Below are 13,372 nucleotides of genomic sequence, written 5' to 3' on the forward strand. Positions count from 1 at the left end.
CATTCAGCCTTGGCCATAAGGCAATGGAATTCTGCTGCCACTAGCAACATTTTCACACACAGCAGGCAATGGCGTTTTTCATATTAAAATCATCTGTGCTTGAAGGATAGAAACTAGAATGTCAAACCCTTGAGATATTTATCACTGGCAGTACTATGACTCAAGGACCACGAAACTTGGCAGGCTGTTTCAGTGGATGGGTTTGAAACCAACCACTCACGTTTCTTTAGTAATGTGCTTGAGAACCCGCTGACAAGATTCTCTGTCAATCTTGTGATCCATCTGATAGATAAAAGGAATTTTAAAAAGAAAAAAGAAAAAATCCCCCACAGAATGACATTTGTCTATGACTCAGATGCCAGTTCTAGAAAAGATGAATCAAAGAAAATTAGCCCCGTTTCTCAAGGGATGCTGAAAGTTTTCAGTTTCTTGTTTTGAACTCAGGAATACGATTAACTAAGAAAATACCCAGCGTTAGGGCGGGCTCTGTGCAGGCAATAGGAAGACTTACAAATATTTGGTATATTGTATTGCAAGCCCCGGGAAGTTACTGTGCATCTCTGTACATTCTGCAGAGATAAACTTTTGGGATTTTTGACTACGTGCTATCTGATGCAGCTTCCCACAAAGCAATTAAGAAGTTGGCCGAAGGCCAAGGAGACTGAGCAGAGGGAGTTATTCTTCCTAGAGATATGGGACCTTGGATACAACTCTGCTATTGGTCAGTGTGGTGTTCTGAGAGTCGTTTGGAGTTTGTTCAGTGAGAGAGTTAAGATCCGTGTCTGTATCCCGTACATAGTAACTTGTAAAGTCTGCTGTAAATAATAAACACCCCTAAGTAACCAAGTTACTGGTACCAGCGTCTTGTTCCTGCTTCATCCTACCTGCCTGCAACTGATTGCTTCTGAAAGTCTGTGTATGCTCTGCTATATTCAACTGGTTCTGGCTAAGATCCTGCAACAGGTTAAGGTTGCGAAACATCAATATAAGCTGCATTCCGATATGAGAACTGCTAGTGCAGTCGTTGCAACTCAGTTTCAGGGATGGCGAGAAGATGCTGCCATTGCTACAATAGTGTTCTCATGGCTGTGCTTTACCTTTGGCACTTACAGAAGGTGCCACTGGGGTGGGGAGCTATCCCTGGATCCCTGCCTTTGGTCATCCCGGTCATTAAGATCCAAACCTTCTCCAATTCGCATGGCTCCCTCTCTTCATCTGCACAGTCCTGTCTTGGCTATTGCTTTTTCTTGGTACCATTTGAGGACGAGAGAATGTTGGGAATGCTGACTTTTTCTATAAGATTAGATCCACAGTTCAAAACATCTTGATGCTTTTTAGCATTCTCTCTTAGAGGAAGCTTAAAACGTTCTGTTCACCACACAACAAAGGCAGTTTGTCCTATCCGTATGAAACTTTCATGGTGAAATTACGTGGTGAATAGGTATTTCTGGCCACAGTTCGGTGAAGAATGGCTAAGTTGCAACAGTTCAACTATTTGGCAGACGGGTGTGAGCAGTATTTTTGCCTTGAAAAAATATATGCTACGTTTCTCCTTCTGGCTGTGGGAAAATGTATGTTTTGCATTCTAAAATGGGGAGACTGCTGTTGTGGACCTTACAACACATGTTTAGAATGGAGAAATATTAGGATTACCAACCATAAAGTATTTTATTTACCTAACCAGTAAATTTGCATTCTACTAGATAACCACTATTGTGTTTGAGGGGGGAAAGGAAAGTCTAGATTCTGCCATGCTTTGCATATGACTCACTAGCCCTATCCTGGTTTGCTGTATTCCTCCAAGCACTGCACTGGCTTTGATACCGCTCAGCAGAATCAGTAATTCTGAATTACAACTTTGTAATGCTAAGGTGCTCTTGGCTTCCTGCTTGATCCAAAATTCAGGGGTAGCTCCCCTCCCCCTTACATTTAGCTTTAGTCTCTGGATATTCCAAATGAGCACTCCTCCTCTCGTGAGTTAACACTAGGCCGGAGCCGAAGGGGGAAGAAGCTTTCAAAAGCTCAAAAACACCTCCTGTTTGGGGGTTAGCACTGTGAGAGAGAAAAAGTGTTTGTGGAGTAGGGGTAGTCAGAAAAGGTTCACCTTTGGTATATAAGCAGAAACCTGGTAGGGAAAGAGATAGCAGAGGGTGAAATATTTCCACCCTGTGGCAAACCCCAAACCGGAAATGTTTGAGTCACTAAGTAAAAAATAGGACATATAGGAATTATGGTTTCCACCTGCTCATTTGTACCCAATCTGGTCCACTTAATCGCACAGCGGCAGCTGCAGACACTCAAGGGTATTAATCACAGGTGGCAAACCACAAAGTGACCCAGAAAACACTGGCGCAATTTCAACTGCGATCAAGAACATGGAATTAAAAGAAACAACAACCCACAATGCACACGCTTATGACATTGTTTTGGGCGGGTGTAGAGTTGTGGGTGTCATTTCAGCGATTACACCCTCTCAATTAATGTTTTTATTTGACCTGGCCTTGTTCTATGAAGCTCATTGCCCTCCCTTGTTTCCCAACCAGGGACTGTGGGGCTTGAACAGAGAACTGTGGCCTACTCTCCACATCCAGCAGGGTGAGGGGCAGGAGTGAGAAAATCTGACAACCTCGGTTCCTCACATTTGCTTATTTTCCCAACCTTAAGTTCAATTCTCCACACTTCCACATCTGTTTGCAATTCCTTAAAAAAAAATAAGTCCTGAAAACCCAACAGCTTTTAAGTGCAATTTTCTCCTAATATCCACATTTCTGCAAAGCAATTTCCCTTCCTTTACATAATGTGTTTGCATCCTATTTTCACTAATACAGGCATTTCTATGTACGCTTTGCCCCGGTACATGCATTTTTGCACATATTACTTGGCCGCAGAACTGCATTGCAAAATTCAGCAAAGTGTACATTTTTGAAGGGAAGGCTGTGTTTCAGTTTGCACGTTTGTTTCAGAAATTGCAACTTAGACAGGCTCCCTTTAAATGCAAATTGGATTGTATTTCTCTCCCATCCTAAGGTGGTAGCATGGCCTGTACCTCTTCAGAACTGCAGGTAGGAATGCCATTTTCCCCCCAATATGTAACTCCATTTCCGTAAACTAACACATCAAAGAGAAAGTTGTGAGATCAGCCCAGCCTGCTTCTTCCAGTCCTTGTTTCTACTTGCAGAAAGTGGTCCCCCATTTGAAAATATGCATTTGAAAATATGGTCCCTTGCTTGTCTGGTACTGTCTAAGATGGTGCAGTCCATTTTAGTACCTCGGGGCTTTACTATTTCTAAGATGACAGTAACACAGTCACGCCACTTGCTGCTCTGTCGTTCCCTGGCTGCAAGGCAGGGTAACACACTGAGTAATGATGTCATCACTCTCCTCTCAATGTCTAATTAAGCTCCAAGTCGTAAGATGGTGAAATGGACTGTACTACTTGGGAGAGGTGCAGGTTGGTGGATGTGACCAGTGCCAGATTTATGTGTAAGCTAAACAAGCTGTAGCTTAGGGACCCCACTCTCTTGGGCCCCCCCCCCAAAATATACTTCATAATTGTATTTCACTGTTAATATACTTCTTCTTAATTGTATTTCAGTTCAACAATTACTTTGATAATATACATATTTTGTTATGTGCAAATGGACCTATTAGGTCCATAAATTACCGTATACCATATATTCAACATGAAAAACAGAGACAATTTGTTGTTGACAAAGGACGGCTAGACATATAAAGGGCCTCATTACCTTCAGTAGCTTAGGGCCTCATCAAACCTAAATCCGGCCCTGGGTGTGACATTTTTAAATGCTTCTGTAAGGGAGGCAGAATCCTCCTAAGCAGAGGACCAGCAGAGCAGGAAATGAGTACTGCTAAAATGGTTCTCCGTATTTTAGCACAAGATGATACTCTGCCATCTGAAGATGCACAGCCTACCACCTCTTTCATATCGATTCAAGTCTCTTTGGCTCCTTATTCCCACCATGCTTTGCTGTGAGTGTAGACCAGGCTCAGGTTCTATACCAGATAATCACCTCAGTTTCCCCCAAGCACAGGACCCAGAAACGGTTATCCATTAATATTATTGTCCAGTTCCTGGTATCTAACCCTCTGCTACTTGAGTTAATGCCTATGTCTGTGTTCCCCAACCTCGTGCCTTCCAGAAATTTCGGACTACAGCTCCCATCAGCCACAGCCAGAGCATCTGGAGGGCACCAGGTGGGGAAAGGATGACCTAGGTAGGAAGAGATCCAAACATCTTCCTCCAAGCAATTTTTCTCTCTAGTACTTAATGAAAAGTCAGCTTAAGGTCAGACAAGAGGCTCATGGGAGTGCGCCTTAGTGGATAACAGAGAGTGAGTCACTTTTTAAAAGTCACACTATATGAAACCCCACCGCATGGAGTAATTTAATTTTTTTAAATTGACAACAACAACATAGCGTCAGAAAACAGCGCTGCGGTGACACCCGTGTTTCCTTCTTTCTTAACCCACTCCTCAAGAAACTGTTTGCCAACCTGTACCTTGCAGAAGTTGTATCTTACCCCAATAAGGCAGGTGCCATCGCAGCTCAGTTCACATTGTTGAATTCCCCCCACACACACACACACAATCTTCCACGTGGGTACACAAGCATATGAAGAAAGGCTAGGCCTCACATGTCTCCCCTGACAGCCTGGTCCTTAAGATCTATGGGAGAGGCCCTACTTACATTCCCACCAATGACAACAGTTTTTGGACAGCGTCATGGAACAAGGCCTTCTCTGTTACGGCATCCCAGGTACAGAACTTGATGTTTGCTTTATATTGTTAGCTTTATGAGGGAAGGGGGTTCTATGGACTCTTTGAATCAGATGGCGGAATAATAATAATGTGACCAGGATTTTGCACACCTTGGTCCATGATCGTGGCTGCTGGCAAAAGTGTACAAAGTCGCATGGGGAAATTCAGCCTTAGAGGCTGCATTGCCTGATACCTAAAGCAGATAATGTGTGTGACAAGTACATGTTTGTAAACACTTATTTCATCATACAGGTCCATTGCATTCGCCATTGGCTTCATCTCCCTACTGAGTGTGCACCCGTTGGCTCAAGTTTGCTGGTGTTTTAATTGGTGAAAAGGACTTTGTTTTCTTAGTTGAACACTACATAGCACCTGTACTTGTGCCTCTTCTTAAACATGCTGCACATGTTACACAACAGCAAACCTGAATTTGCTATTTGCTTATTGGGGAAGCAAGCTATGTTCAGTTCCAGCTCCTAGGTGATATACTCGTCTAATAAATATGTTTTGCAAACTTGTGTTTGTCTTTTAAAAAGGTGAAAGGGTAACTGTTTCCATCTGTTTCAGAAAATGCCGCAAAAATTCTTGAGGCAATTTAAGGACTATTAGATTTAAGCAGATCCATCTCTATGCAAAAAAAAAATGAAATGGACAGCAAAAGTGACAACGTTCAGAGCCCACTGCGAGAGCATTTCAGTTACCCAGAATGCTGTTGTGAAAGTCACAATCCTCTAACAAAAGAGAGCATCTAGAGTAGGTATTAGAATTTATCAGGGAATATTTAAGGATTATATAAGATCATATTGTACCAATCACACCATATTAGCAGAACTTTAGTGATACTTGTAAACACAACAAATACCGTTTGTGGAGTAGACGGGAATAATATTAAAGAATATAAAACTGCGTGGAAAAAACAATGACAATATAATCAGCACAATGAGAATGATTGGAAGACTCGTTTTGTCAGAAGTCTTTTTTATCTAAGTGTTTAATTAAGTATTAATTAGGAAGATTAAGGTTTTTTTATGTACGCAAATTTGCTTTTTCTTTATTTTTTCTGTATTTTCTTCTTTTCTTAATTGTTTTTTCTTTAATTTTTTTGTAGTATGAGATTGTAAATTCTTTGTAAATTCTTTGTATAAGTGTGTAATTTAAATTAATAAAGATTTTTTTTAAAAAAAGAATTTATCAGGGAATTAGATTTCATCCAGACTGAGGATTTCTTCTCCTCTTCAAATTTTTAATTCGTTTTAGTATTGCCAGGAAGACTGTGTTGTCACAAATTACTACTATAGATTAAGGTCGGTGTTCCTATCTTATACGCATTTGATCTTTGTACAGAAATATGGAAGAACTTCTGTGTCGATTTCATGGCCTTTTTAGCCATACCTCTTTAAGCAAGAAACCAAGTCTTTAATGTCATCAGTGCAGTCCTGTGAAAGACTTCACCAATGAAGATTCAGCAGATGCCTTCTGTGCCAACTTTTAAACACCTGTTGCAAACTGTTCTATTCCACTAGTCCAGGCATATCCAGCTCCCAAGAGACTGTGATCTACTCCCAGTATGGAAAAAAACTGGCAGTGATCTACCCATTGGCATTGGAGGGAGGAGGAGCATGTGTGAGGTGGGTGGATTGCCCAGAATTGTTTAGCTTTTTTAAGACGTGAAGTGCCCAGAGTTGAGCTTTTTTGGGGAGGATTGCACTGTTTTTTAGCCTTTCCCCCATGACTTTTTGTACACGATAAGGATCCCATGATTTACCAGGATCAGCCAGGGATCTACCAGTAGATCACAATCTACTGGTTGGACATCCCTGCACTAGTCCTATGCAGGCAGTTAAGAATACATCCTCTCACCATGGTTAATAGGTGTTTTAAACTTTTTAATGGTTTTACTGCTGTAAACCACGTTGATATATTTTTTATGAAACAGGGCTATACAAATTTTTTATATATAAATAAATAAGTAAAATGACATGAGTACTAGTCCATAAAAGTTTGTGATGCTTGATGTGTCAATTGTCATGATTAAAATGCATTTGTTGTATTATTTAGTAAGTTGGCAAGCTTAATAAAGCAGAAGAATATTTGGCAACCTTGTAAGTCAATGGTTGTTTGAGGTATTTATGCTTATGATATGTACACATTCTTTATTGCATATAATGCTTTAAAAACATGTATCATTGCATTACCCATTTTTTTCTGTCTTGTCCTTCGATTTTAAGTTAGCTGCTTTTGACCCAGATAGACTAAAAAATTAGCATAATAAATGAAAGCTTTGCAGTTTCAACTAGCAGCTTGTTTCAACTTGAAGATAAGGAGCCTTAGCAACTGCATCGCAACCACAGAGCAGAATGGATATATTTATTTGGGCTTGTGTGTATATGAACGGTTTTTGCTTACAGAGGCTGGAAGCAGCAAAACAAGGTTGGGGCTGGTGGATGTGAAGTGTGAAAATCAAGCCAAAACTGTGGTGCAAGCAATTTGGACTTTGCTAGCCAATATGGGGGAGACTTGTGGCCTATGTATTGGATTGTGTTTCCCAGCACGTGAAGAGGACAATATTGAGACATTTTTTGATACCTAGAACCTGTATTTTGGCAGTGTTGCTTTTGCAACCTTGTGGCATTCTGGATCCTGTGGAACAGGACTTTGCCTTCCACCCCATGTCTCTATAAAAGCAGTTTTCTCGCTGTTTGAATTCGGAGAAGACTATCCAGCCAAACCCCAAGAGGCAACAGGTGTCTGCAGCATCTCCTTCTCCCGTGTCTCACCTTTTCCTAGTTTTGCTTGCTAGAAGGATCCCTGGCCAGGATCCTTTGTGTGAGTATCATCCCATCCTTGACATATATATATATATATGATCAGTCTATTTTGGTGGGATAACTGTTCCTATCAGGGAAGAGAGAGGGATGCCCTTCTCATCAGGGAGAGGGCACCCTAGCTGTGTAAAATTTGGGTAGGAAACAAAGCTTCTATTTTGTCAGGTGGTTTAGTCATACATCTTGCATTCCCTTGAAAATAAAGATGCCAGGTTGTGTGTCTCAGGCCTGATCACTTTAGCTCACACAGCAAGGCTGTTGTTTGGGTCATAACACACTACATTTTTATGTGCCTTAACCAAGTGAAGCAGGCCCCTGTTAACAGGTCATAAAAGCTCAAAGGGCATATCTACAAAATTAACATACGTTGTTTTTATGTCAGTTGTCATGGCTTCCTCCAAAGAATTCTGGTTTGGTGAGGGGTCTGTGTCTCCTCAGTTAGACTTCTGTTCCTCCTCTCAAAGAACTACAGCCCCCAGAATTCCTTTGGGAGAGAAAATGACTTAAGCTCGTTTAAAATTTGTGCCACAGACATGTTCTCTCACGATACCTTGCCTTACTTGTCTGCAACTCTTGCCACCGCTCCACCTTTTACTCCATGTACTGAGAATATTTATACTCTGGCTCTTCTGGGAGGGAAACCCCTGCTGTGGATGAGTCAAGAAATAAAAAGAGCCATTCATCCACAACCTTCCTTAAATGGTTGATTCCCACTTGCAGCCTGCCGCAGTACAGTGGTACCTCAGGTTAAGTACTTAATTCGTTTCGGAGGTCCGTTCTTAACCTGAAACTGTTCTTAACCTGAAGCACCACTTTAGCTAATGGGGCCTCCTGCTGCCGCCGTGCCGCTGGAGCATGGTTTCTGTTCTCATCCTGAAGCAAAGTTCTTAACCTGAAGCACTATTTCTGGGTTAGCGGAGTCTGTAACCTGAAGCGTATGTAACCTGAAGCGTATGTAACCCGAGATACCACTGTAAAGTGCATTCCAACATTTCATTTTGACACGGAACATTTTTATTCTGCCCTTCCTCCAAGGAGCTCAGCAAGGTAGATCAGGCTCAAAGCAAATAACGTACCAAGCTTTTATAGCAGAGCAGTGGTTAGAACCTGTTTTTTCTCTGCTCTATCACATTGTTCACAATACACATTGGCACCACTGAGTAGTTATTGCGTATAAACAATCTCCCAGCTGAACTCTGCGAACAAGCATGGATTGGTGGGTGAGTGAAGGGACCCAAACTCTGTGAAACCCACCAATCCCAGTGACAAGTGAGCATCACCTGCTGCCTTCATAATCACAACCTGAGCTCAGGTAGTGCTGCTGGTTCGTAATGTACAGAAAGGATCTTGTCCATCAAAGGTGTGCAGGCTGTAGGTGCAAACAAACACCACACACCATTTTTGCACGGGTGACTACTGACTCTTGTTTGTAAATGTCAGAGAGAGCCCGCTGTGGTTAAGGTGAACAAATCTTTCCCCTCTGCCTTTGCAGAGTCAGGGGTAGGGTGGGGAATTAAGGTCAACTTTATTTTTATTCAAGACATTAAAAGAGAGAGGATGGCAGTTAGTCTCAGGGCGTTTGCAGCAAGATCAGATAAAAAATACAGTACCAGAGAGATCTCGGCTTATAAAATTTGATTTTGAAGGAAGGCTCAAAAACGGTATTACGCTAAATATACAAACTGGTACAGAGCCAGGAATTAGAATGAAATTTCTATCTGAACTGTTGGAATCAAGATTATGGAGAACAAATTCAGACAGATCCATGGAAGTGGATATGGCCAAAAGTCCCCAATAACCTGTGCTATCTCTTAAATGAAGTTTTCAAAAGTTTATGCTCCACTGGTATTTAAAATCATCATGTCCCAAACATATATATAATACTGCTAGTGATTGACACTGGAGATTCAGAGTGAAGAATGCAGGAATGCTGCATATTTTCTGGGCTTGTCTCAAAGTTTAAAAATTCTGGGAGGATGCAGCAACTGAAATCAAGGTAATAATAGGATAGGTAAAGGGACCCCTGACCGTTACGTCCAGTCGCGGACGACTCTGGGGTTGTGGCGCTCATCTCGCTTTATTGGCCGAGGGAGCCGGATTACAGCTTCCAGGTCATGTGGCCAGCATGACTAAGCCGCTTCTGGCGAACCAGAGCAGCGCACGGAAACGCCGTTTACCTTCCCGCCAGAGTAGTACCTATTTATCTACTTGAACTTTGATGTGCTTTCCAACTGCTAGGTTGGCAGGAGCAGGGACCGAGCAACGGGAGCTCACCCCGTCGCGGGGATTTGAACCACCGACTTTCTGATCGGCAAGTCCTAGGCTCAGTGGTTTAGACCACACAGTGGCGTAGCGTGGGGGGTGCAGGGGGGGCCGGCCGCACCGGGCGCAACATCTGGGGTTAGGGCAAATCCATGGGTTAGGGGGCGCAAATCCACGGGTTAGGGGGTGCAAATTACTTGCCTTGCCCCGGGTGCTGACAACCCACGCTACGCCACTGAGACCACAGCGCCACCCGTGTCCCAATAATACCTAATAATTGTTCCCGTGAAGCTCACTGGGCGACCTTGGCCTGTCACTGCCTCTTAGCCTAATATACCTCGCAGGGTTGTTGTGAGGATAAAATGAGGAGGGGGAGAACCATGTACACCACTTTGAGCTTCTTGGAGAAAAAAGGTGGGATATAAATCCAGTAAATTGGCAGGGGGTTGGACTCGATGGCCCTTGTGGTCTCTTCCAACTCTATGATTCTATGATTCTATGATTCTATGAAATATTTGGCTACGTTAAAGACATAGCATTAAAGGAAGATTGAACTGGTTCAGCATTTACTGACTTCCAGAGGAATAGTTATCTGTTATAACTGGAAGAAATCAAAGGTACCATCCCTGTACAATTGGGTAATCAAAATTTGGGATATTGTTCACAAATACCTGTAATAATATAATTAAATAACAACAACAACAACAACAACAGACAAACTCACAAATGTGGTAAGTTCCAGAGAAGACGGACAGTCAGGTGATTATATTTTTGGGGGGTGAAGAATTGAGTGTCTTTATAATTTATAATTTACTGGATTGATAAGGTCCAAGATATTGTAAAACTGTGTATTCTGCTTGGACGTTTATAATTTGATATTATTATATTATTATTAGCAGCACTATCATAACAGAATTTTACTTTAAAATGTATTATTTAGATTCTCCTCTATTAAGCATAGCAGAGTTTTTCCCCGTGCATCTTTTTTTTTTTTTAATATGGAATTTTCAATAAAAATTCTAGAAAAAAACAAAAATAAAATTATAGTAGGTTCATGTTTAACTTGAGCTTGAGGTAAAGAAGTAGAAGGGGGGTGTTTGGCCTCGGACATTTTTGTACCTGAAACAAAAACACCCTGCTCTATTCTGAAATTCATTTAGAGAGAGAGAGAGAGAATGAATGATACACAAAGAAAGGTTGGAGACAAAAATACTGGGCCTCTTGGGGTCCAAAGGTACTGCTTTTATCGCGTATTGTTAGGTACAACTGTAGGGGCGGTTGCAGCTGCCCTAGAATCACAGACTCATAGAGACTGAAGGGGGCCTTCCAAGGGTCATTTAGTCCAACGGCTCCAATGCAGGAACCTCTACTAAATCACCCATGACATTTAAGCTCTTACTGTGTTGTGGGCTATGTGTTGTTGTTTTTTAATAGCATGGAAACATGCAAGGTAACTTGCTAGCATCAGACAGCTGCTTAAGGCAGAGCTACAAATGAATGGTTGAAAAGTTGGGGAACCAACCTTTAATTCAGTAAATCAACTAAAAGTTTAGTGAATTACTCCATGAATAACACTACTTTAATCAGTGAGCACAGGAGTTAAGTGCATGATCGTTTATTAATTTCTTTTGCATCCCACACATTCTAAACAGTCTCATAAATTAACTATGCCCTTTCCCCCTGCCCAGTGGTAGTTTTTGTTGATAAACTGTTTTATCAATTTCTTTCAAAGGCTCCTAAACTGAGATTTTGATAATATGTGAATAGATGTAAATGCTAATAGACAAAATAAATCTGTTATTTGAAGATTTCAAGTTTTTCCACTTGTCTTTCAAATGTGTTTTCTTTTGCTCTTACAAGTTGCAAACTGCATAAGCTCATTCTGCAAATTTTTGATAAGCATATCAAAAATATAACATTATAAAATATCTAATAGAATTAAATAGAATTAAAATAGCAGTATTTTAAAAACAACAGTATAAAGACTAGCAATGCCAACAGTAGTTCCAATATTAAGCATACTAATATTTTATTATAAATAATGGATGGTATTCAACTATGTTTTACTCAGAGAAGAACTACTGTACAGAAATTGAAATTAATGTTCAATGGGATTACTCTGGGTAAAACTTAGTTAAATACTGCCCAATAGTACTAAGTAATATTAATCTTTCATGGGATAACTTGGCAAAGTAATTACTGAAAGAAGTTTATCAGAACCGTTCTCTGTATTTCACATTCAAAATATGTCAAAAACAGCAAAGCTAAAAGCTAAAGGAAACTGCTTCTATAAAGCCACCATACATGTGTATGTGCTTTTTTGTTTTGTTCACCTATGTGCAAGTACATGCAGAGAGGCACAAACATATCGGGTCCTCAACCTACACACAAATGCCCCAATTAATAGTATCTGTGCAATCAAAGACACAAAATGGGTTCAGTCATAAACTGGTTTAATTAGCAGAGTAATCTAATCTGCAGGAGCTATCTTTAATTGGCAAGCGTAAATTTTAATTAGAGGAGCTGTGAATTAAGGGCACAATTGTTTATTATGCTTAACCCTATTTGATCCTTAGGTGTGGTTTCGATATGGAATGGAAAAGAAAATATTAAGACTGCAATTCCCTTCTAGCAATTGTAAGTTGCTACCTGCTTATTGAAATTTTGGAAATATGCAACGCAGTTAAAGTCAATCAATTAATCAGTTATCAGGCCACCGGGCAGCTAAAATATCTTTCCGCAAAGAATATCTGCTGTAACAAAGGCTGCATCCTGCATTAGGGTAAGAATTAGGTCTATTGCTTCATAGGTACTCATACACAAACCAGTAGCACAACCCCAAACTGTTTACGTGCCTTCTGAATCACAGTTCTCTGGGTTTGGGCTATATATTGGACCAGTACTGATCTCACTGGAAATCAATCCAATGCTCTCTTGAAGTCTCCAGAGTTCGAATCAGCAGCCTTAATAGCTTTCCTAGTCTTTTCAGGGAGAAACCTGCAAATGCACGTAAAACTGCCCACTTCATTGAAATGAAAGCGGGGAGAAGAGGAACAAACAGGCACCAACGAGCACTTCATCAGGGATCTGGTTGTGAACGCAACTTCCTGTACAAGGTACGCTACTAATTCCTGCACCAACATAAGCTTTCGAATCATCCCAGGCAGAACAAGCATGTGAGTTCCTCACCAACACAATTCCAGTGCGATTTCATGATAAAAGCATGTTTTCTCTTACCAATGAATTTCTGAGGCATGGAACTTTTCCGTTTGGCCACGTTGCTCGCTAAGCGGTCCAGCACAAGGGCCCGTTCAGTCCCCATCTCGGATTTGATGTGCCTTCCCTCCACGCTTTCTAGATGAGGGAAAACGCAGAGAAAAATCAGGCTGAAAAGATGGGAGAACGAAAAGAAAGAGAGGGAGAGAGAGATGTAGCAAAGAAGGGGAAAAGAGATAGTTGCCCTCAACACTTCAGCCAGGAAAGCTGAGTGGAACTTGTGGTAGAGTA

General features: G+C 41.2%; 1 protein-coding gene across 4 annotated transcripts in view; it reads right to left on the reverse strand.

The window, feature by feature from the left end:
- IKZF3 (IKAROS family zinc finger 3) overlaps positions 1-13,372 on the reverse strand; it is a 58,906-nt gene that overhangs the window by 5,874 nt on the left and 39,660 nt on the right. For all 4 annotated transcript variants that reach the window (XM_083583137.1, XM_083583138.1, XM_083583140.1 and 1 more), the window contains one exon: positions 13,103-13,219. In XM_083583137.1, coding sequence (XP_083439263.1) covers positions 13,103-13,219 — 117 coding nt within the window. The remainder of the gene's footprint in view (positions 1-13,102; positions 13,220-13,372) is intronic.

Source organism: Podarcis filfolensis (genome assembly GCF_964270895.1).
Source record: "Podarcis filfolensis genome assembly, chromosome: 13".
Classification (NCBI taxonomy): domain Eukaryota; kingdom Metazoa; phylum Chordata; class Lepidosauria; order Squamata; family Lacertidae; genus Podarcis; species Podarcis filfolensis.